Raw genomic sequence first — 26,240 nt, 5'->3', positions numbered from 1 at the left:
CAACTCACCCTAATATTAGTTTTACAGGCACATTCACATTGTAGGAAATCAGTATGTTCTAAAATCTGAAATGTAACAAGCATCTATTTCTGCAACTACTTGCCCCAGAAATGTTAGCTAAAATGTTTTATCTAACACCACCTCTCATTCTGTTGTGTTGTATTGCCTTGTCATCCAAAAGTCGTTGCGTTTTTATGAATATAACTTTATGTACTGCATCCTGAAAGACAATAGTATCTTTCTGGTCTTCTTGAAGCCACAAAAATTCATTGGTCATTTAGAGTATCAGGTAACCCTAATAAAATTATGTTTATTAATTAAATAATAATTCAATTAATAATAATAATGAAATAGTCATAACTAAAGTTATTAGTAACTCAAAGAACATTATAGAAAAGTATTTGTTCACAGTTAACAGTGCTGTGAAGTGGTAGAAAAGAAAGGCAAGAAAAACAGGCCTGATGTTTGCAACTACTTCACCCTACATCCAAGAAGTGGGAACAAAGCATCACCCAGGGGACAGACGTGGCCCAGCATTTGTTTTGTACACTCACAGCCACAGCAGATTTATTGGGGGTGGCAGTGGGCAGTTTTGAGATGTGTAGGTGACACGTGACTTGAAAAATGACTTTGAAAGTCCTCAACACACTATGAAGGAATGATTGTTTCCACACTTAGCATGTCACACCTATCTTTCTGTGCTTATGTCACCTAAGTTTGATTTAGCGCAGGTAAAACAAGTCATTCTATGTGGCATGTGTATGTGGCGCTTCTTCATTTTCCCTTTCTGTGTTGTTTTCTCCAGATTATTGGAACAATCCCACTGATGCCTAATCCAGTCCCCTCCAGCCAGGCAGCAGGTGGAGCTCAGGGCCTTCAGGTGCAGCCAATAACCCCACAGTTATTGACGAATGCCCAGGGTCAGATCATCGCTACTGTCATCGGCAACCAGATACTCCCAGTGATCAATACCCAGGGAATAACGCTATCACCACTCAAACCAGGCCAACAGGTAAAGAAGCAGTAGCCTGAATGATTATCAGAATAGATGCACAAGAATCTTCTATTCCTCATAGACTCACAATCTTTCTAAAAATTCACTTATTTCCTATTTATGCTACTGGAAGATTTTATTGCATATAGTATATTGCTGGATATTCTATATGTAATTATAATGTAATGTTATTTTAAATGATGTATTTATACATCCATGTGTTATTCAGGTACTCTTTTCTTTTTCAATTTAAAAGGACAGTATAGTGTCAACAAAAATTTTCTGCAGAAAAAGCAGAGTAGGAGTATAAAGCCTACTAAAGTTTGAGTCATTGGTTGGTGGTCACTCGGTAGTCTGGGTTTTGAAAGGCTTTGCAATGCATGAGGGAAGTAAAGGAAAGTATGCAAATGGTAGTACTCTTCACTGAAGAAAAAGATTTGTAGGGAGAAGAAAGGGAAGGGAAATAAAGGGAAATTATTATTCAGTGTAAGGCACCACATAGTTCACAGACTACAGGATAGATACAGAAAGTTCAGTGATATCTGAAAAGCTTTCTATACTTCTTTTTATGCTACTCTAAAGACAATTTCATTATTTTGCTGTGGTTAGCACCCAGCCTTTGCTTCTCACACTGAGGCCTCAGGAGATTGTAGGAAGGGACACCAGACAACACGAAGACTCCTTACTTGCATCTGTTGGAACCTGCTTTAGGAAATAAAAAAAGATAAAACAAGTATTGTATGGAACAGACAAAATGTATTATCATTTTTATAGGTGCCACAGAAAATTATTTGGATGTGTCTGTGCTCCCTCTACTGGCTCTTTGGCTTTCACTGAAAGAAGAGGAAATTTTGCTATAGGTTTCAGCAGAAGCAGAAATGAATTATAAGAGTCAGACCCTTCGTAGGAATAATGCTGATAAATAGTCAGAAGCAATTGAGATAGTACTATGCAAACTGCCATCTCATTTGAAGAGTAAATAGAATTATACAAGCTATAAGGAGATCCTGAATTTATCTTACTGCCTGGGTGAAGTCTCTCCTGAGGTGTGTTTGCTAATGATAGTATATTTAGTCATAAATTTAAAACCTTGCTCACAGAAGAAGGGTGCTCAGAGGGCTCAGCAGGAATTCACATTTTCAGAAAAAAAAATGTGATCATACTGCATTTGGTGCCTTGTAAGCTGATGGGGAAAAAAAGCTACTGAAAGGGGGGGGTAAAAGTACAAGACCAGTTTTGGAAAAGTTTTGAGAAAGTCATGGAGAATAATTGAGGAAATAATAAGGGAATAAAACATTCCTTTTCGATTATCCTAGTCTAACTTTCAACTTGTCACATTCTTGGCAAGTACCACAGGAGAAAGAGGTGATCACAAGTGATGATAATAAGGCGTTGCTTGTTAGCTGAGTCACAATAATTGAATCTGTATATAGCCTGTTTCAGTTGTGAAGTAACATGTTAGCATGTTAGTGCTTAGTATGAAGTAAGCATGTTAGTGCTTACTTTTTTCTTCAAGACTAAATGCCCTGGACATTGTTTTCAGTCAGCTTCACTTAGGTGGACTGTGTGCTTTATTTGCTCATACAACTTTTTAGAATTTGGCAGACTAAAACCTCAATGTCTCCTTGTGGAAATGAATTTGTGGATTACTTACATGAAGCATGAAGCAGTGCTTCTTCTCTGTTGTAGTTAGGTTGCTTTTTAATGTAGACAGCCAATTTCTTTGTAATCCTATTGCTCTAGTTTTAAAGAATAAATAGGTGTTCTTGATCTACACTCTTTAAATTGTCCACAGTAGGGAATGTTTCTCTTTAAACTACATGGAGTAGTTACAGTGTCCATGTTTTCACTGTTTTCCAAGATTTTGCTAATCTAAGCAGCAGCATCTATGAGAATTCTCCTGCAAATTGTAATGGATTTCTAAAGAGGGCAGCTGCTTACGCTCCTGTTGTAGTCTGTGTCTTTTTTATCTCTGTTCATAAACAAGTTTTTCTTTGCCTTTAATAATATTTTACTGTCCATCTCTCAACCATTTCAATTTCCACAATAATCTCTTAGAGATTTTGTGATCAGAACTGAATGCCATGAACAGAGTGAGGATGCACCACTGATTTATATAATAACATTATAATATTTTCAGCATTATTTTCTGGTTTTATCTCAATGCAGTCTATCATCCTGCTTTTTTTTTTTTTTTTTCTAACTATCTCTACCCATTGAGCAGGTTTTTCAATAAGCAGATGTGTCCACCATGATATAAATTTGCTGCCTTGATCATTACCATGTGAGTCACCAAAATGATTCCTTTTTTTAATGTGAATCACTTTTGCACCTACTCTGTATTTCCTCTATCATAATGCTTCCCTGGTATATTTTAAGCAGATTCTGTAATTTGTTCACATTGTTCTGGGCTAACATAAGAAATTCATGCACTTCTCCTGCTAATACAACTTTACTGTTGTTCTCTATCTTTTCTTGCTACTTGCAGCCATTCCACAAAATTTGTTATAAATCTTTGATCTCCACTTGTAGTCTGTTTTGATGAAAAATAATTATTTCTTCCCTTATTTAAAATAATAATAATATATATATATTTTTTTTTTTAAATTTTTAAACTTTTTATGTCTCATAATAGAAAAATACCTCATAAACTTAACTACGGCACTTCCTTCATGCCTCTGAGGAGGTATTTTGTAAAAATATAGCTCCTATGGTTAGATGCACATTTTTTCAAAGAACATATGAGTTTGTCTTATCAACTTGTTAGCATTATTGTTTGCTACCAGATTTGAAAACCTTGTTTTAAGAAGTTCATTTGTGCCTTTAACATCATGTGCTTGCACCAACACAGCTGACAGAAGAACCTGAACCAAGATTAGAGTCTTATAAGTACCAGAAATACAATAAAGGTTTCATCTTAATGTTATCGATACAGCTGTTAGGTACTGCTGAAGGCTAGTTAAATAGATTCCTCATAAAGAGACATAGGCATATCTATGGGGTAACTCACACTGCTGAAAAAGAACCATAATAGATAGGTTGAATCTCCTTACAGATATCTTAAGATATCTGTTGTCTCCAGTGAGTAAAGAGGAAACTGGAATAGCTATTTTAGGATAGAAACGTAATTCTTAAGTGAGTGAAAGAAGGTAAGAATCCACCTGACAGAGAACACTGGGATTCAAAAACATATTCCTGTCTATGTATTCCTTAAACTGCTTTCCTAATTGATGTTTTTTAATAACTATTTGCTTGCCTACAGCATAGAAACAGTTTCTGAATATTATACATTTCTCCAGTGTACCTCATCAAGAGAGTTCCATTTCCTTCTTGCTGTTGTCTAGAATCATCAAGTCTGGCTTGTAGTCCTAGTTGTCCTCAGTTGTGTTTTATCTACACTGCCTGCCAGATCTTTTCATATTTCATTGTGTCTTATAACACTACTAGCTTTGGGCTTCTGCCAACTCTAACACAAGAAAACAAGCTCCTAGGCAGCATTTTCTTACGTAGTTGGTTTCCCATCTTCACTGTCATTGTCTGTCATGCTCCAGATCAGTTGCTGAAAAGATAAAGCTCTCAGTTGAGTCTGTGGTCATTTTTTGTACAGCTGCTTTCCAAATTTCATATCAAACATTTTCTTTCTGCTCTCTCAACCTACCATACGCACTATGCCATCTCATTATCACAAGTCCATGCAGTCCCTTGTTTTTCCTCTCTCCCATTAAAATCTAACCAGCTCACAAACATTTTTTCTCTGTTGTGGTCTTAGTACTGTGATACTGTCATGTTTCAAGAGAAATGAGCTCATTTTTTCTCTGTTTGAACATAGTAAACTGTGCTATCTCAAACCAACTTTTTTTTTTCTTCTTTTTTAATGTATTGATTTTAAGTTATGAAGATGTCAATTTTTCTCACTTTTTCTTTGTTCATCTATCATTAGCATTCTATAATTCCATTTTACCTTTGGATAAAATACTAGAATTCAAAACTTAAGAATACATCTACTTACTACACTGGATTTTCCTTGCCATAGCAGGAACACTTGACTTGTAACATAGGTCTGACTGGTTTTCTTTATGGCATCTACACTTGCCAATAAGATTTCTCAACAACAACAAAAAAAGCCAATATAACTGCACCACACCTTTGGGAATAGGAAGATATTGCTATACAACCTGTATTGTTCTAAGGAACTGAGCCATAGAGAAAGTAAAACACTTCACTGTGGGAACATGGTTGATACCTTTGAATTGTGCACTTAGCTATATAGTTATAGGTCTGTTACTGTAGTTGTGACTTTATATCAGTCCTGATTGTTGAAGTTGAAGAAGGGAAGATTTAGACTGGATGTTAAGGGGAAGTTCTTTACTATGAGAGTGGTGAGGTGTTGGAACAGGCTGCCCAGAGAGCTTGTGGAACCCCCATTCCTGGAGGCGTTCAAGGCCAGGTTGGATGGGGCCCTGGGCAACGTGGTCTAGTAAATGGGGAGGTTGGTGGCCCTGCCTGACAGGGGGATGGAGATTGATGATCCTTGGATTCAACCCAGTCCATTCTGTGATTCTGATAGGAGTCAGAAAAACGATTCTGTTAGGGGTCAGAAAAACGTCTGATGCACTTGATTTACATATAAGATTATTTCCTCCACGGAAGCACATCTTTGCTTTCAACCTCATTTTGTGAGCCCAAAGACCTTCAACTAGAGTGTATACTTTAAACATAATTTTGACTTTACCACAAAGCTTCAAATGGGAGATGTGAGATGCTGCCAAAGTCCTATTCCAGTTCTGATCAAAGCACACCAGCACTTCTTTACCATTTTCTTCATTTTGAGTTGAGAATTTGCGTAGCCTGGGTGGACCCAAAAAGCTATCTTACAATAATTTCCAAATTTAGCAGCCTTGTTATTCTTAGCAATGTGTATAGAGGCTCCTCATGCTGTATTATAGTACAATATATTATAATGAGAGAGATATTTATTAAGCATCAAGTAGCTTTCATATTCATTTACTTGAATTCAACTAAATTCAGATGATGGGGTACCGTCTTCAGGCCATAGTGGAAATGTTCTGTTAGAACTGCTGTGAAAACAGTTTGGCATGATGTGTGTTGATATGTGTAATAACTTGTTCTTTTAACTTGCCAAAAGTTTTAAGAAAACGTTTTTTAAGCCCATGCCTCTTCATGCACCATGATTTCGTTTGAAGACAGATTTTTTTCCATGGTGTTTTCAAATCAAATATTGGCAGTGGTATACTACAGTTTTCTCACGTTTTAGGAACAATAGATTAAGCAGAGATCCCTGCTTGCAGGAAAACTGGAAGCCCCAAAATCTTAAATTACTACTTCCGCAAGGCATTATGGTGGCATTTCTAAGTATTTAGGAAAGTCTTCTTACATCAGTATTTTCTATGGAATTTAGTTTTTAGTAGAGATCATAAATGTATTTCCCAATATAACATCAGAAATAACTTGGAATTGTTTATTTGTAGCACCTTTGTGCAACCACTGCTAGTTTCATCTCATCTGGCCTTTTTGTTATACTTGTCTTTTTCACCTCTATCTTCTGTAATTTGTTGTGTTTCCTTGTCTCTCAGATGTGCTTTTCACTGAATCATAGAAAAACAGGACTGGAGAGAACCCCAAAAGATTGTGCAGTCCATCCCCTTCCCTTAGGCAGGATCAACAGTCCTTGCATCACTCTTGACAGCTGTTTGTCTAACTTATACTCAAGAATCAACAGTGATGGAGATTCCCTGACATCCCAAGACAACCTAGGCCACTTCTCCTTAACATTAAAAAGGTCACCCTAATGCCTGACCTTAGCCTTAGCTGATGCAATTTAAGACCATTGTTTATTTCTCCCTTCCATTAGGGCCATAATTTGTCCTGGTTGTGTTTCCAGACTCTGTAAAATCAGTAGCAGTTCTGTTAGAATACAGAACAAGGAGTCTCTCAAAGTTTCTTCATTTCTACTTAGCCTCTTTCATTAAGTTATGCAAAATTCCTTGTTACTCTGTCACTTCCCTGTAATTTTCTGGATGCACAGAACAATATCCCTGATCTCATCAGAGTTCCATTCAACCATACCAAGTTCAAGAATATATTACATACATAACTGAAGAACAAAACTCAGTCTTACAGACCTAATTCATTCTTCTTTGTCATTATCAAGCAATACCACCTTCACTGTTGACAGCAGAATGTAAAACTGATGTAAGAGATAAGAATCAAGCCCTTTGCATTTTCCAGTTTATTCTTACAAAGTGTTATACTGCACTTCATACTTCTCATATTTATCCTGTTCCTCTAGCTGTAGTGTGCAAACATATATTCCTGCCAGATACTGATCAGTGTTGCATGCAGTCATCATTCTCGGCATGTCTACTATATCCACCTACACAGAATGGCACTTATGGCAACAGCTTCCGTAATTTCTGTGCCTCCTTCTGTCTTTTGATGGAAAATGCTCAACAGTCATAAATATAATTCATATCATATGTACATGTCCAAAATTGGGAAATGTCAGCTATTGCAAGTTTGAATTGATTCTGTCATCTGGAATCTAATTCATAATCTAATCGTTGCCTCTCCTTAAGGCTATTTCTGGAATGGAAATTATAGTGGATGAAAAGAGAGAGAGTATTTTAATGCAATTTCATGTCATAGATAACTATCATTGTTCTTTAAGCAGGACATTTACAGCTTAACCATCACATCTGTAAAACAGGGGGTATGCTGAAAATTATGAGAGTTAAAGATGGAATCCTCCCTTAGTCTCTGTTCAGGCCATAAAGTGACTCTACAGCCTCTCCAACTCCCCTGCTCCTTTTTCCTCACAAGCATTAAGTTACAGCCCAACAGTCTGTAAATATCCATTACATACTGTTGTTGCACCTAATGTCTCTGTTCATGCAGACTTTACTTACTCTTTGCAGGCTAAAATTCTTAGAATACCATAGACTTGTCCAAAGATTTCTGGGGCTCTGACAAGGAAACTGTCAAGCTTCTGGATATCACAGTTAGTTATTTCACAAATGTATTCATAAATGCAGTGTGCAATCCCTGCATTTGCACAGGGATTCAAATTTTTCCTAGGTTTAACCAGCATACTGTGCATGTACTACATGGTGGTTGTGCCTGTGCGCTCCCTTTGCAAGGATAACTGGAGAATGTACGTCCATGTTCCTGAAGACATTAAGTTCACTGTGTCCATGCTCAGCAGTTGAACTTTTAGGGATAATATCTGTATTGTGGCCCAGAAATGCTTCATACGCTATCTGTCTTTACATGATCATGTGTTTCTGCCTAAGAAATACTGATGGGAAACAGCACAGAATCATAAATAATTGAAGCTGGAAGGTCAGGGTTCAAGAGATTATCCAGTCCACTCTGCTGTTTGCAAGTGGAACAGCCATTCCTGTATTTGTCTAACTTGCCACTAAACATTCTCATAAGAACCTCATTAGTTGCCCCAGCAATGTATGCCAGCACTTCACTGTCATGTTAGAAAGCTTTTCCCAGAATATGATTTGAATTTTCCAGATTATTGCATCTCATCCTGTCCACTACAAAATACAAGACAGACTCATTCTCCCCTCCTTTCGTTAGTTCTGCCTTCTTCACAGCATTTTATGTGTTACAGACGTCACTCCTGCTCACACAGCTCAGAATGGGAGTTACCTTAATTTTTGCAACACCACTGTTGGTGACATGTTCAAATTGAATTCTAATCCTGAATGTCAGCCTATCAAAAGTTCCTCCCAGTGTGGCACTGGCATGTAAATTTGGTCAGAATAGCCTCTTTTCTGTCATCCAGGTCATTAGAAAAATATTAAATAATGCAGAAACAAGCAAGACTTCTGTTTCAACAGTGAGATAACAGTCCTCCCAGTTTTGTTTTCCAGCTACTTTTGCATTCATTCTGCAGCAGTTTCATCTAAACTATGTCTTTGTACATTATAAAGAATGTCACACGAGGGAGTGTCGGGAAACTTGTAAAGTCAAACCACCTACTGCTTTTTCCCTGTCCACAAGGCCAATTACCTCGTCTTACGGAGAGACCAGATTGGTTTGACACAGTTTGTTCCTAACAACCCATGTTGTCTGTTACTACCTTGTTTTCTTGCAGGTGCTTACAAATTGTTTGATTATTTTCTTCAGTACTTTTCCAGGGGTTGAAGTTCAGTTGACTGGACTATAATTTTGCAGATCTTTCCTTTTAGATAGCCATTGCATTTGCTTCTCCACCCCTACAGATAAAAACTAGCATCTCTAAGCCTGTTCCAGCCAGCGTGGAAAAATCCAGCTCATCTAAATACAGTATTTTCTTCCCTCACCTGGGCTGAAATCTTGAGTTTTGCCAGAGAATCCCTCTGACAAAAGTCCCAGAGCCAAAATGGCTGCCATTTTCCAGTCCGATTTCTGAAGACACCAGTCTAGAATGGTGTGGGCATAATGAATGGGACATCCATTTCTGCAGCATTTAGGGGAAGAAAAATCCTCAAGATAATAAAATGTTTTTATGTTAGGCTAAACATGGACAGATTGATAATTTTCTGTATTATGAAAGGGTAGCTCAAGGTTTCTTGCTTCTTTTTGCATTATACTGTTCCACGTGGAAGATTAAAAATAAATAAATAAATAAAAATGAAGAGTTGTAATTGTTCAGTTCTTAAGCAGGCCCGTAGCAAGAAAAATATCATTAAATTCGTTCATAAGTATTCCATTCATTGTCAGGGTGATCAAGGTGTGCCTGTGCCATACGATTTGTTATCTGCTTAGCATCAGTCATTTCTTTGTGTTCTAGGAGCAAATTATACATAATTTGAGTACTAATGAATTCAGCTCCTTTTCTGAACTTGTTCGTCAGTTAAACATCAAAAAAGAAAAATTCCTTAGTATTCAAGAAATAGATTTAAATTACTGATTTTGAGCAAGCCTTTATCTTTCTCCCTCCCCGAGAACGCAAATAACAGCTATCACTTAGAAGTGAAGTTTTCAGTACATTTTTGCAATCAATATCAAGAGTCAGCATAAAATAAATGTTATAAAATAATGGTATACTAAGTACCAGACACATTATTGCATCAGAAGTATATTGTAGTATTATAGGGATCTGAAAAGACTGTATTGAATGACTAGAAGCCAGTTCAAAACTGTAACATCTATTGTCTATCTTCACTACCCCTTGAATTAGCTGGAAGGTTTACATGAAAATCAGAAGCACGGAATTTTAGATTTCAGTCACTCATGAAAAGTGATGAAAGTTTGTGATAGGAAGAAGGGATTCATGGTTCTTTTCCATCTCCTAGAGAAGAAACAAAGTCTACACTATTGCCAAAAATTTCTGAAGACAAACGTATCTATCACAGTGTATCATTTGCATCTAATGTACTTGCTAGACATTTTAGGTACATCTTACTTGACAGAGTCTTCATGTGAAAGGGGCTCTGTGTTTAAGGAAAGGACAATCTGAGAATTAAGATTTCAGCATTTTAGTTTGTTCGCTAAATCCAATGTCATACAATAAATCATTTCTGTAGGAAGGGGAACTCCCCTACCTTATCTTCTCTACCCCATTCCCACTTTGCTTGGCCCTGGTCATGCAGTATGAAATTATAAATCTCTCTTAAACAGTGCTGGTTTGTATGAAAACCTGTGTAGAGAATAAAAGTCTGACTTCATGAGTCAGAGAACAGGTAAAAACATGTATTTATTAAATCAGAGTGCTTCTTGGAGTGTCATAGATCTCTCACCGCTCATATCAAACAAGAATTGATCTGCTAGTTATCTCATTAAACTGAAAAAAATAGTTGAAAGTTAGAATGCAAAGGAGCTCAAATTACTCCTTCTGTAACACTGTCATCTGAACTGAGTCCATGGTATTTAATGCTCTTACAAGATTTGTACCCTGGAAATATACAAGTGAAATATTACACTGAGAGTTTCCTATTACTGCTTCATTTTCTAAATACCTATTTTTACATTTTAACATATAGCTCCATCAGCCCTCCCAGACGCAAGTGGGACAAGCAGCCTCACAGTCCAATCTCCTGCATTTGGCTCACAGTCAAGCATCTATGTCTCAAAGCCCAGTTCGTCAGGCTTCCTCTTCTTCCTCCTCATCCTCCTCTTCTTCAGCTTTGAGTGTTGGCCAGTTAGTCAGCAGTAAGTATTGCTCCCTGGCTCTCCTTGCTTCTTCCCTCGTCCTCACTACTGAGTTTCCTGATCTGCTTTCCTTCCTTTTTTATTTATTTTTATTTTTTTCCACATATATCAGATTGTATATTGCTAACTAGAGTAATGCTTACCAATAAAAACTACTCAGTGCTATGTCAGATGGGACTTAAGGTAAACGTGCCTTGAAAAAGTGCAAAAAATGCGAAGTATGCACGTAAAAATAGTAGCAGCTGTTAATTGACTTTGTTAACACTGGACAATTCTTAAAACTCAAATGTAATATACATTCTTTGGAAATGTGAATGTTTTGAATCTGTGTTATGAATTACATTGCTTGACGTTTGGAGGGCAGCCCCTTCTACTTTTGGTTAAGCTGGTTGTTCTTTACTATTTGTTTGCTTAGTTATAGTAGCAAACTGTAAACAAACCCTAACACTGTACAAAAAACCTTTCTTGGCAAGAAAAGCTCATGCAGTTTAAGCAACTAAGAACTGTAAAATGTGGGAGAGAAAAGAATGCTGTGAACAAATGCCTTTAGTTTTGTTGTTAGAATTGTAACAGCTGAATCTGTTACCTGACCAGGCCCTTTTTCCAGATCACACATTTCAAAGTCTTCACTATTACCTGATTAGCTTTATATAGTAAAAACAGCAGGTTAGGAGTATGAAAAAAAAAAAAAAAAAAGAAAAAGCATTGACAGTTTTTGGCACATCTGCAAAAATCTAGTGATACTGGATGACTTCATTGAAAGATAACTGCACGTGCATATTTCAAGTAAACAAATAGTGTAACTCACATTGTATTGCTAATGTGATATATATGCCTGATGCAAGCTTATGGAGGGCTTGGAAAACATTTCAAAATCTTGGTTGGGTTAGTTCAGAAATTGTTTATATGGAGAAGTTACTGGCGGAGCTATAGTGGTAAAATTATGATTGTATAATTCCCAGTGTGAATACTTCTATTCTGGAACAAGTACACCTATATGGGTAGCTGTAGGTACATAAAATGCATAAATAGAGATATAATTTTATTGAAATAAATACACTGCCATTGTTCTATCAGTAATTTTTTTTCATGTAGACAACCTTGAAGAAAGAAGGCAAATAAGAAGCTTCACATTAAAAATGCATAAGGTTATATCTTATCTATGTGAGAAACTTGACTAAAACAGCAAGTGTAGAATAAAATTTATTTCTCAATGGCTGGTCCTGAATAGTCTCCCTTGTAGACACTCTTGAAAAAATAAGGGGTACTCTAATCCACAATAGGTGTTCCAGTGAATTTCCCCAAGGGGATAAGCACCCTACACAATAAAAATAACATTCCTACACAATAAAAATAACATTCCTACACAATAAAAATAACATGAAAGACGCCCTTTTAAGTTCATAACATAAATCACTCAAAGGTTAGGAGATGGTAGAGAAAGAGTAGTTTGGGCTACTGCATCTAGCTCCTCTTAGAACATGTATTTTATAATAACCAGGTATCTAGTGATTAACATCACAGAATCACATTTTTCTCATCCTCCATTCTGTGTGTTTCTGTCTCCAATTGAATTTTTCAAAGGATGTATCACATAGTCAGGAAAGCTGTTGTCCTAGCATTTATTCTTTACCCTGTTCACTATACTGTTCCCCAGTTTGTGTGTAACATTTGAGGTAGGGACTTGAAGGGCAAAAGGTGGTCTTGCTTCTGGCAGCAGAGGTTTGAGTAGCTGCAGCTCTGTCTACCACATAATTACGGTGCAATTGCAGGCAAGTCACTTGCAACAGATTTTTCACAAGTGCTCCCTCAATTTCCAGCTTGAAACTCCCAACTTTAATTTACAGAAGAACCTGGTACTCACAGTTACAATTCAAAGTGCACTTCCACTGTGGAACTGTATAAAGCACCATTTAAAGTCACAGTCTAAAAATTCATCTTCTGCTTGACCTTGACAGGGTAGCTAAAAATGCCTTTTGCCTTAATATCTGTCCGCTTGTCTGTGAACGAGAAGGAGAAGACCCTCATCTTATAGAAACACAAGGAAATAAGATTTCAAAAAATCTAAAAGCTCAAGAGAAAACGAATAACTGTGTCTTTGGTGGAGAGCTTTAGCAGAGGTCTAGGGCCACACACTGAACAAGTGAAAAGGCAATACTTCAATCACTTTCTCCATAATGAAGTACATTCATCTTTTGCACCAGACAAGACAGAACTGTGGAAAAAATCTGGTCTTGTACTCAGACAAGGGCTATGGGCTACTGTTGTCCTACTATTTTGTAACTTTTCAGTGTTTATTTATATGACTCTAAGGATGTTCTTTTTAGCTTCATTTTTTACTTGGATATATTTCCATGCTTTTACAAAAGCAGAATAGTAACATAAGTCAGTTGTTTGGTGAGATTATATTTCTACCTGGAAATATGAGATCTTGAATGGATGAAGAAGCTGACAGGTTGTGTTATCATCCTATTTGTTCTACTCTAAAAAGGAATGAGATGTGCTATGCTCATGAGTTGAAGGTAGAGGCATATAAGGTATAGGTATATCAGTTTGTTTGAATGGGGAAGATGATTTAATGAATATAGGTCTTTTTCATTCATTCCTCTCAAACTTGATTCTCATAGTACTTGTTCTGTTCCACTCTCATTACCTCCTCACATTGTTCTCCACATATCTGCATTCCCTGGGCCTCGATACTTCTCCTCTTTTTTTTTTTTTTTTAATCTGTTTCCTCTTCTCCTTTCTGTTGTTTCCACATCATCCATCAACCCTCATTTCCTCTTCTCATTTCAGTCCTCTTCCAGCTTCTATGTGGTCTCTGTCCCTTTCTACCATCTAATCACTGTAATCTGCCTTGCTTTATCACTAGTGCTTCCTCTTTTCTCCCCTAATTTCTTTCCTCTGCCCAAGAGAGTCCTACTTTATTCTCTGCACAGACTATCCCTCCTTCAGCTCCATGCTCATATCTCTGCCCCTTAGTAGTCTTCATCTTCTTCTCTTCCATCATTTCTTTTTCTTCAGATTCAAGGTTAATTATTGCCCCCTTTGCACCTAAATCTACTCCAGTCCTCCCTGAAAGCCATTGGAAGAATGTAGAAAATGATCAACAGGAAGAAAGGCAATTTGGTCTCCCTATCCTTACTACCATCCTGACCTATGGCAGGCCAGAGCCGCAACCACAGCAGGAGGAGTTCTTCTCCATATCCTCTAGTCCTAGGCTCAGTACAAAGAAAACCTCAAGGAAGATTCTACACCAAGATCTAACAAATCTCTACTGAAGAAATAGGAATTTTGGAGTCTCACCTGCCTGAACTTGAGACAGAATTTTATTTGGGATCACAAGTTACTGACTTAAAAGTTGTCTTCCTGACATACTACATATGCAAGGCAAACTTGGCCATGTTGAATACCCTGCCAGTGAGAATGAATAACACTGAGAAGGTATTCGGAGTGCTTCTTCCTTACTCAAACCTCAAGAAAGTTAAACCAACAAGTGGGAAACTTGGGGTAAAGAATATACATTTCACACATTTAGACTGACAGATGAGACTTGGATCTTAAGAGCATTCCAAAGGGAGAGGATGTTTATGGGAATTCCCTGTAAAAAGTGTCAATAATTAAGCAGGAATAAGAAGAATAAGTTCAGGAGTTGATCTTGACTGATTTTTCAGACTTCATTCAGTCTCACAACCAACAGAATACATAGTGTGAGGGAAATATCAACGCATTTCTGTCATTTTTCCATAGAGTTCTCACATAGTCAGAAGTCAGAGAGATACTTGATAGTTGTCCAGCATATTCTAACATAGCATCTAACAAACTAGAGCTAATGGTGTTTGTACAAGCCTGCTACTACTTCAGTAGCTAAATAATTGCTTGAGGTAGAACTGTGCACACCTACTAACAGAATAACTCTACAAGAGGTCATGCCACATCACTGAAATTACTAAAAGACTGTGAGAAACAGGTCAGGATTGAGTTTTAATAACTTTACTGTTCTGTGCTCTTTGTTTTTATTCCTTTCACTTTTCATTCTGATAGTATTTTCCATATGAATTTGCAATTTTTTAAAAAAGATTTTCTAATTAAAAAAAAAAAAATCTTTATCTCTTACTACTTTGTTTATTTTATACATTTATTCCTCTCATGGTGCTCCGTATTTTTTATTTACCGTTCTTTTTCTTCCTTTTTTTTTTTTTTTTAAATTTTCTTGACTTTTTTTTTTTTCTTGACCTGTTTCTTGCTTCGTAGCTCTTCCCTTTTGTCTTATCCTCACCTCATCATCCTTCATCATCAACTAGTTCTTCTTAATACATACAATAATGCTTACTTCCAGAGAAAGGACATTTTAAACGATGGTCTGACTAGATGGCTGCAGTATTCACCTCCACTCTTCATGTCCCTCTTGTGTGATTTCTTCATATTGTCTTATCCTGTGTCTGTTCTCTTTTTTCATTCCTTTCACTTAATTCTATATTACCATTCCTCATTTTATATTATATTTAATTTTTCTGTCCTCAGATGTATTCATCTTCTCATTTCTTACTTTTTCTAACATAGGTTTTCTTTATGGAAATTGTTTTCTTTCCTTCGTATTCTGAGACTGGGGTCTCGATGACATTACTTTCTTCTTTCCAAATTCATGCTACTGTCATCTGTTACTATAAAATTAAAATGCCTTTCACATACAAATTATTCTCCTTTATTATTTATTACTCTTTCCCCTGAGCTCCACTATGTTTCTCATTAACAGTGTCTTGTCCTGCCTGTATCATCCAAATTATATTTTGTTGGCTTTTCTCTGCCGGCTTTTTCTCCTCCCATCTGACTGGGGAAACCAACCCCCATAATCCCTCCCTCAATAAACCTCTGCACAACAGAAATTTGCTTTCTCTTTTGGAGTGCGACTCTTTCCTATCACCAGGGAATTTGCAATCTCTGGAAACTTATGTAATGTTCACAGAAGGATTCAGAAGTGGGAGGGGAGTATTATTCCCTTTAGAATTTAAGAAATTTTTAGTACAGGAGAACCCATGGAGTTTTTTCTTCTACTCTTCTTGTCCACCTTCTCTATCCACCAGGATATTAAGTGGAATCTTAGTTGAATTTCTTTTTGTTCTTTTGCTCTATTTACATTTCATATAGTAGTCCCAGAAAACTCATCTTTTTCAAGGGCCTATTAGTTTCACAAATATAACAATCACAGAGTATGAAGCCATAATATACACTGGGAATCTTCACTCTAAATATTGTTACTGTAGATCCTAACCACTTAGTGTATCCGTGACAGGGCAGCCGCCCCTTAGGGGCCTCCCCTCCCTCCCCTCCCGGGGCCCCGGAAAGGAAGGGAAAATAAAACAGTGGCAGCAATCTAAGGAGGAAAACTTATTTTACTAAATATGATATCGGAATACAATGATTGAGGCTAATAAATCAAACAAAGCAGAGAGAGAGAGTCCCCGAAAACCGAGAGGCCCACTGTGAAGTCTAGGCGACACGGCAGGAACACTTCTCACTCCCTGAGAGTCCGAGAGAGAGAGAGTTCCAGCCTGGGAGTGAGATTATATATGTCCTCCTCCCGTGACTTATCTCTGGCCGCGGCGTCCTCTGGGATATGTAGTTCTTCTCCGAGAGCTGAGCACCTGGGATGCTACCATTCTACAGAACTGGAGTATGGATGATTCATACTGCACATGATGTTATGATGTGGAATATTGACAGCAACACCACAAAACTATGGCACTTAGTGAGATTGGTATTCTTTATTTTCCTCTTGGCTCTGGGCAGTCTTTTGTAAGAAATTCATTTAATTTAAAAAATACCAGTTTATTTACAGTCTTCAATCAACAACTCTTTCTATAATGTAAAGTAAACTCTACACTTAACTGTTATGAGAGATCAAAACTTATTGAAACCAAGTCCATTATTTATTTGATTATATTTTTGCATATGGATGTATTAGTCCACAGAGTCCAAGATTATGTATTGGTGACATTTTAATGACAACAGAATAGAACAGATATGTGCTGTTACATGATTATATCAGTAGAGAGGGCTTCATAGTACTACTTGAGTAGTATGGAGCTGATAGAAATCAAGGGACTACTTCTATGGTTTTCAGATGGCTTCAAATCACACCTGGAGTAGAAGTGTTTCTGATTTGATACAAACACTGTTTTCCCTAGAGAGCAGAGATAAAAGGCTTCAGTGTTCGTGCCCACCTCTGTAAGCACTTTCCTCCTCCCAAAGATACTATATAAGAATGAAGCCTTTTTCTCAACAGATGCTACACCATATGTAAGGATGTACTTCCCTATTCCTGAAGTACATCAGGGGGTGTTTTTCTTTTATTGTGTTAAGGAAAGCTCTGTCCAGATTTTCTCTTGTCCAAGATCCCTGAACGGGAAAGGACTTTCCATGATACTCAGTGTTATAACAATATCATACCAGAAGAATTCAGCAGAACTTGGAAAAACTTCTATATATACTTGAGCAAGCATAGAACCGCTTGGCTTTCTTACCTCCTTCTGTATTCCTAACAGGAGTCTGGGGAGCAGGAGTGTTACAGGTGGCAGTAGCAATAAAGTTCACTAATTTGAGCATTCTCTGGGTATATCTGAACTATGCTTTGTAACATCCCTAATAGCCTTAGTCAGAGGCCTTAAAATGGAGAAAAGAGGTGAGAAAACTCAACCATCTTAGTGCCCTTTGCAAAAGTGACTCTGAGTTCATTATCATTTATGAGATTTTGTAAATAGATCTGTTGCTATTCAGAGAACAAAGGGCTGATAAGCAACCAGCTCCACTCTGTGCTTATGAAAATCACAACTGGTATGCTAGGTAGACTGTGTATAGGATTAGTAGGAACATTTCACATCCACAAAGGCAATTGCTTTAAAAACTGAGTAGCTTTACCATAGCCTCCCACTACTTATAAGTAAATATATGTTTCCTAACTTTATACAATTTGAGTGCATTGACGTGTGTACAGATGCACTCAAGCACCGCACTGACAGGATGAGTTTTGAGTACTGCCAACACAAGGCTCAGCCTATATGTTTGTTAACCTGTATTCTTGGTTCATGTGATCCCTGACTACATATATGACTATTCTAAAATCCTATTTCTACGCATGCTTTTTTCAATCAGGCTTCAAATCAGTATAGGATAAATTAATATAGCAGAGAAGCCTCTTCCCTCTGTATTATTGGACTGAAAGATTTTTTATAGGACATTCCCACCATAAAGGAATTTTACATCAGGTTTGTAAACCACTGAAAATAAAATTTTTGTTGCTGTAATGCTGACATGCCCTTAGCTGTAGCAGCACTAGCAGGAGCCAGGGTAATATAGGGTTCAGAATAGTAATGTAGGCTAGCATTGTCCTTGGACAACTGCTTTTATTTACAGAAATTGATGGGTTATTGTGCTGCAAACTTTTCACCTAAGAAGTCTGAGGAATGAGGTGAAGAACAATAGAGATGTCGTGCCGGGAGAATGGCTTCACTACACGCAGTATTGCACAACACTTTGAAATCTTCCACCATCCAAGTCCCATGCTGTCTCTGGCTTGGCAAACGCTTTCATTTAGCCAGGGATCAGTAGCTTGGGGGGGGAAAAGTTCCATTCTCCAGCTGTTGTGTCATCTCCCTTGATAAGTCCTAAATTGGCTGAGTTATCCAGCACCAAAGGAGCTTTTCTCCAGTAGATACGCTTTATTATGTGCCCTTTCAGGGACAAAGGCTTCTGTGTCAGTAAAACCACTATGGAGAGCAAGGACAGATTTACTCTCACAGCATCATAAGCATTATCTTCTGAGGGGCTAATGTAAAAGTAAAAAATCGTGCAGTATTACCATCCAAAGCCTAATGGCTGATGTTGCAAATAAACTGCTTCTTGATTATCAGCCTGATGGGAGGCAGAAGGAAAAGCCTGAAAGGCTGCTTTTCACAAGGGTCTATTTTAAAATATGAATTTTAAATGAGGAGGGGTGTGTTTTTTTCTTTGAGCTTGTCCTTTTAATGGGTTAGTCTGGATGCTTGACTAGTGGTTTGGGCTGAGTATTACAGAAGAGGGAAGGAAGATCTCATTTGACAGTTATTTTAGATGAAATGGAAGTCTTGCTTTCAAATTAAGAACCCAGGTAGTTTGTGCACGTGTTTTGCACTCCCCATGGAATGCAAATAAATACATTAACAGAAGCCTGCCTTGTGCATGCAGTGAGAAGTGGGAACAGGGAACATGACTTGTCAGAAATGGGAGGTGATATTGTGAAACCCAGATGGCAGTGAGGACCCCAGCCAACCCCTCACGCTGAGGGGAGCTTGCCCATTTTTTCAGGAGTTCAGCAATGATGTCTTTGAACATCTTTCACCACCACCTGGAAGCACTGCTTCTTTGTTAGATTTCAGCAAGCTGAACATCCTGTGTAACATACCTGGCAAAGCAAGCCTGCTTCTGTTTGTGGGAGAGAGAAATACTGAAAAATAAACTAACGTGACAGTGAAATATGGTGTAAGCCTAGCCCACTCATATATGACGTAAAAAACTGACACAATTCAAAAACTATTTCAACAGATCCTCAAACAGCCACTGGAGAAGTGGATGGGGTGAATCTGGAAGAAATCCGAGAATTTGCCAAAGCTTTTAAAATCCGGCGCCTGTCCCTTGGCCTGACCCAGACTCAAGTTGGCCAAGCCCTAAGCGCCACCGAAGGCCCAGCTTATAGCCAGTCTGCCATCTGCAGGTAACAAGTTACATCATAAACTCTCTTTTCCTCTCTTTGTTCTTCAGAATTATTCAGTTCATTGTGAGGAGCATGCTCAGGTTGGAGTCATATTTCTTTAGAATGTGTTATTTTTTCTGGAGTTTAAACTCAACAATGATGCTGGTATCTCAGCAGATAAGATTTTCTTCTTGTGTAGCCCTCAAGTAACGTTATTCTTTTTTTTCCCCCCTTTTCCCCCTTCTATGGTTGGCTTTTGTTCCTCCCTCCCCAACCCCCCCCTCCCCCCCCTGCCTTTTCTACTTTTCAAACAAGTGAGAAGCAATGTTCCTAGCACAGAGACTTAATTCAGTAGACAAGCTAGAGACCCTGCTGGCACTGGATAAGCACCAGCTGACCCTCTTCATACTGTGCCATTTTCTACAGATAGGGTAACTGAACAAATATTTCATGGCTTCATCCCTGCTAAGTTAAAACCTGTATTGCTGTGGCTAGCATTTCACATACAGGATGTTAATGATTTAACAAGGCAACACAGAAAGGAAAAAATTGTCATTCCTGCTATCTTGCAAATCAGCAGCTATTCACCTTTTATCACCTGAATATATTAATTAATTAATTAATTAAAAAATAACGGACAGCCCATGTATGCAAAGCAGGACTAGAAATGCACCCTAATCATGGGAAATAGTAACAGTCTTGACAGAGTTAGTTAGAAGCAAACACCGTATATGCATGTATCTGTGTTATAGTAATGCCATGTTTATGCATGAGATAACAAACACACTTAGGTAACAGCTTTTTCCTCTTGGGCAATGCCTTATAGTCCTACTCCATCAGTGAAAGCCAAGAAACCAACTCTAAGCTCATTTAAGTGGATTTTGTTCTTGGTGATCCATGAAATGCTCTGTCTTTTTATCTGCTCTTTATACTTTTAATGTATTCCCCATAGAACGGAAGTGTACTTTTCCTGCAGTTTAAGACTAAGGTTATAAATAACATCAGTATGGGGTAGTGAGCTTGCAGCTCACATTTTGCTCAATGATTTTCCATAAAACCCATTGATTGTTGTTAAATACAAAAAGCTCCATAGGATCCTCTCACTTCTATGGCCTCCCCTACTGTTTTTTCTTATAAGATACCTCCCTGTAGAAAATAACCTTTATTCAGTCTATACAAGGATACTACTGCTGGGAAATTTGTTTCAAGACTTGTATATCGTTATTCCAAACAACATGTTCTGCAGTATCAACAACACTAACAAGCAAAGCCAATGATACGAATGCTACTGCTCCCTGTTGCTTAAGATTTTTTTCTTTCACATGGTCAGTTGGTAAAGAATACCTAAAACAGGTGGAGTTTTTGGCAATTGCCAATTTGTCGCGGCCTTAAGATGCTCTTTAACATACAGTACTTCTAATTGATGAATTGCAGTTCCCTTTGCTTATGTCTAATTTGCTGTCTCCTAATTTCCTCAATCTACCTCATGCCTGAGAAAACCAATGGGGATTATTTGAATTTTACTAAGTGAAATGGTTCTTCACTGATGTATTATCAAATATATATATATATATATATATATATATATATAAAGAGGAGCACTGACACAGCTAAGTAATGCCCAGAACTATGGAAGCCTCTGACAGAGGGCAAATTTTGCCAACTTTGAGGGGTAAAATGTCTCAGAACAACGTGACTGAATGCAGAAGTTGGTCTGAGATATTTGCAGAGTAATGGTGTTTTTTCCTTCCTTCAACCCCCAAAGATGGATATCATTTTGAGGTGTAATAATCTGCTATGACTATTTCTTGTTAGACACCAAGTTATTATGTTCCAGTGGCAGTATGCCGCTCCTCAGAAATAGAAGTTTCAACATTTCTTTTAATGTTAACAAGGAGATTCAATGGAAGGAGCAGCAATGTGGTCAAGCTGAATGACCAACTTAACCAAAAAATCACTGGATGCCAAAGATGGATGCCTTGGAGCCAGTCCCACACTAGAATGCCAGGCGTGTTACTATTAAAATTATTTCTCATCTCTTTCTTTATTTGTGGGAAATGTTTTGTTGCTGAAGTATTTCCTGCAGCTGCCACATGCCAAATATAGTCTCTAAAAGCTGCCAGCTCCAGCCGTTGAGTTGCTTTGCACCAAGGTATTGACTCAGCCAGTCTCATCTCCCATCTACAGTGTGATCAGCTGTGGCAGTGGTGCTCGAGTACTGGGAGAGATGGAGTGGGCAGCAGCACCGTTCAATAACTGTCTGCAGGTTTTAAAATGTCAGCATATGGGGGGGACGTAGGTGAAGTAGAGAAATACAAATCGGTGGCATCAGAGGAATTGGGCTAAGGCTTTTTTAATGCCTAGAAAGAGAGTGTAAACCTGATAAATGAAACAAATACTTATGTGACTTGAAGAATGAACTCAGCTCTTCTGCTTGTTTATGAAAAGATGAAAGCTTTGTATAGCTGCTTTTCCAGATGTCTTATAATACTTGTAAAATCTGGTTTGGCAAAGGACTTTTGATGGTAAAATGATATATAGAAGACCTCATTTACAGGAAATGATATCATTCTGGTACAGGTTGTAGAAATCCCACAATAAACCCAGCTTGGTGCCACAGCGTATTAGTAGACTATTATGCTGGGTTTCATCTGGAAAACATGAGTCTGTCTTTGCACATTGTGGGGGTAGTCAAGATAATTGCAAAGTATCCAGCTGTTTCAGCTGGACACCACTGGAGCTACGGGAATCTGTTTCGGACCCAGAAAAGGGATATAGAGTTAACTTGCAAACAGTGAAAATTGCTGAAAAATGAAGGGAAAGGAAATGTGATATTCAGAGGCTAGTAGCTACCATTGGTTTGTATTATTAAAGCTGTGGTATTTGGACTAGATGGGATGGGAGGGAAATCCAAGGGATTAATCGCAAAGGAGAGATGATAAAAAGCAATTGCCTTTGATGTCATTTCCTGTAATTAGACTTCTAACCTGAAGGGTTTTGAAGATCATCAGAAATATGAAAATGGGGGTCATAACCTGTATTATTCAGTGTGCTTAGAATTCTGTTGTAGTATTTGTTTTGTGATAGTTTAAATATCTAGCTATATATATATTTGTAGATATAGATATCTGTTAGTTTTGGTAATCCAATGTAAATTCTCTCTGCCAGTCAATTAGTCAGGCAGGCAGGAAGTCCCACCCTGGCAGAGCATCAGTGTAAGACTCTTCTTTCTCAATTTTCCCTCAGACACACCATCCTGAGAAGCCACTTTTTCCTACCACAGGAAGCCCAAGAGAACACTATAGCTAGCAGTCTGACAGCCAAACTGAACCCTGGCCTTTTGTATCCTGCCAGGTTTGAAAAGCTGGACATCACCCCTAAAAGTGCCCAGAAGATAAAGCCGGTGCTTGAGCGGTGGATGGCTGAGGCTGAGGCCCGCCATCGAGCAGGTATGCAGAACCTTACCGAGTTTATCGGAAGTGAACCATCCAAAAAGCGCAAGAGGCGTACTTCATTCACGCCACAAGCCCTTGAGATCTTGAATGCTCACTTTGAGAAGAACACGCACCCCTCTGGGCAGGAAATGACAGAGATTGCAGAGAAACTGAACTATGACCGGGAAGTAGTTAGAGTTTGGTTCTGCAATAAGAGGCAAGCACTGAAGAACACAATTAAGCGTTTGAAACAGCATGAGCCTGCGACAGCAGTTCCTATGGAGCCCTTAACAGACTCACTGGAAGAAAACTCCTAAGAGCAAAACAAAATAAAACCACACACACAAAAAAAAACCCTGCACAGACAGAAACCTAACCATTTGAACTCTGTGAAAATACCTGTTCATCACCCTTGTAAGTAAAAGACTGAGAAAACTACAAGAAGGACAGAACAGTTTATAAGTGTCCGTGAGTTTTCCTATTCAAAAACAGAACAAAGAACTGCACAACACTTAGCGTGTGTGTCGTAGAATTAGATCCCCCCCCCCAAAAAAAAAGAAAAAGCCAGTTTGTTTTTCTAAAGGGACTTAAAGTAAACCAAATAACTGCTGACTTTTTTTCTGTATATTAGGAAAATGTGAACACATTTTAAGGAGAAAAAAAAAAAAAAAAAAAGAATGAAAGAAAAAAAAAGAAAAAAAAAAAAGAAGGAAAACACACAAAAAAAATAAAAAGGAAAAAAAAAAAAAAAAAAACTTTTATCTGTTAAAAAGAGAATACAAGCCTGCCACCTGGAGGAGTGATTGTAGCCTTTCAGGTATCAAGTGCTGATTCACTATGAAAACTATTAACCAAAGTCAGAAACATGGAATTGCAAACTAGATTGTTAGTCTACTCTTTTATGGGTGTAAATCTGTGTTATGAATTTTTACATTTGTATTTTACAAAGAGGAAAACAACAGGATTAATTTCTCTCATCCATGGCCACACCCCTGCAGGTGTGTACAAACAGGTGTCAAAGCCATTCCCTCGTGGTCACCTCCTTTTCTTTTGTTTTATTTTAGTCAAAAGTTATGTAAGTGTTTGGGTGCCAAAAACAATTGTTTTAATTGTGATTTGCAAGGTTTGGTATTTGTCTTCTAAGGGTGTAAATCTCAGTTTGCATTACTATTTTTGATTTTTTTTCTCACTCTTTTTGCTGCCTTCAGCTCATTCTCCACCTGTTCCCTACACTCCCATAACCTAGTACTGTTTAAACGTTTTTAGAAAGAGAAGTGCAACCTGAACACTTTCATACCAATATGCTGAAATACAACAGAGGACAAAGGATTAGGATTGTTGTCAACTGCATTGCTTGGGATCTCTCAGTCCTTTAGTTAAGAACCTTGAGAGGCTACCAAAATTCATTTGTAATATGAACATAAACTGCACACTTGGCTCAGTACAGCATCTATGTTAAGGCTCCATTCGAAGCAATTTCTCTCCAAAATCTGCTAGCCAAAGAAATTTCTTGAGATCCTGATGGAAACAAACAGGCCAAGAAGCGATGAGGGTGTTCTAATCATTGTGTTACTATAGCCTGCCTCAGTGGTAGTGCTTCATCTCTTCTGCTTTTTTTAATTATTATTATTTTATTTTTTCTTATTTTTATTTATTTTATTTTATTTATTTTTCATCCTGGTGTAGATGTTTGCCCATTGTCAGGATACAGGAAAACCTATTGAATATCTTTTGGGAATAGTGAGGTCAGTGACCTGCAATATGTTTCAGATGAGGAACTTTCCCTTTAAAGACAATTTGTTTCTATAACTTCTATTTTGATAGGACAGGCATTTGCTAAAGCACTGTGAACACTGGACATAGGAGCATGACAAGGCTCATGACAGGAAAGTCTTTCAGGTTCTAGATGGGCTACATCCTGATCCACAAAGGTCACCGTAATTTTCATCTTGTTATGAATACTAGCCCATTATGAGGATAGAAGCTACGTCTTGAGCAGAGCTTACCAAAACTTAGCCTTTGATATATGGTCCTCACTGTAGAGGCAGTAGAGTAAAATTCTGCTGGTGTACCTTTACCTTGCATTCACTGGGTTGTTGTACTGGACTTTTACCAGCCTACCCACGATGCTGAAGAAAAGTGCTGGAGTCTACAAATAGCAGCACACCTCATACAGAATTAAGTTTTGAAGAACACAAGGCTATATTCAAAACACAGTGAAAGAAAGACTTCCATTGATTTAACTGAGCTTTGAATCTATCCCTTGCTGTTTTATTAATGGGGTTTGCCATGTAACATTGTGTATTTGTTTCATTACTGGTGGAGTTTCTAAGCTTCTGAGACTACCATCTGTGACAGAAACTGCATCTAAATGTGAGCACTCTCAAAGGTCAGGGTTGGAGAGCACTGAAGTATTCAGTACTCCAGACTGGGCTCACATCCAGTGAATGCATCCTAGACTTTAAGCTTCAGCAGGGGATGTTTAAGGATATTTTCCATACTACTTTTATGGGAGGAGAGTAAGAATTGTTATTGACTGTTTTCCAACTGTTGATATATAAACATCTTCAGGAGGAAAAAAAGATGCTAAGAAATAATTACAACAAAAAAACAAAAAACAACCCTCAGTAACCACAGGTAAACTGTGCAAGGGCCAAAAAAGCCACTTTACTAAGCATGTGAAATAGAGAGCAAACCTCACAGCAACATCTGCCCCTCTATCTTTTTTCCCCTCTATTTGCAGACACCTATTTCCATGGATATACCTATGTTACCTATACCAAACAGAGCTAAACATACAGCCACAATTACATAATTATCAGGAGACCACCCAGAAATGAGGAGGGAAAAACAGATAGTATTTGGAACTGGACACCCTACCCATATCTTCAGTACATTACTAATTGTCTGGTCATTG

At 37.9% G+C, this 26,240-nt stretch overlaps 1 protein-coding gene across 3 annotated transcripts in view; it reads left to right on the top strand.

The window, feature by feature from the left end:
* POU6F2 (POU class 6 homeobox 2) overlaps positions 1-23,979 on the top strand; it is a 306,544-nt gene extending 282,565 nt beyond the window's left edge. For all 3 annotated transcript variants that reach the window (XM_072329370.1, XM_072329368.1, XM_072329369.1), the window contains exons 7-10: positions 806-1,012; positions 10,993-11,161; positions 19,742-19,910; positions 23,136-23,979. In XM_072329370.1, the coding sequence (XP_072185471.1) occupies positions 806-1,012; positions 10,993-11,161; positions 19,742-19,910; positions 23,136-23,640 (1,050 nt within the window). In that variant the 3' untranslated portion in view covers positions 23,641-23,979. The remainder of the gene's footprint in view (positions 1-805; positions 1,013-10,992; positions 11,162-19,741; positions 19,911-23,135) is intronic.
* Positions 23,980-26,240: the final 2,261 nt, after the last annotated feature.

The sequence above is a fragment of the Excalfactoria chinensis genome, chromosome 2 (assembly GCF_039878825.1).
Source record: "Excalfactoria chinensis isolate bCotChi1 chromosome 2, bCotChi1.hap2, whole genome shotgun sequence".
In the NCBI taxonomy this organism is placed as follows: domain Eukaryota; kingdom Metazoa; phylum Chordata; class Aves; order Galliformes; family Phasianidae; genus Excalfactoria; species Excalfactoria chinensis.
Note: the sequence above shows the minus strand (reverse complement) of the source record. Positions and strands in the feature narration are given on the sequence as shown.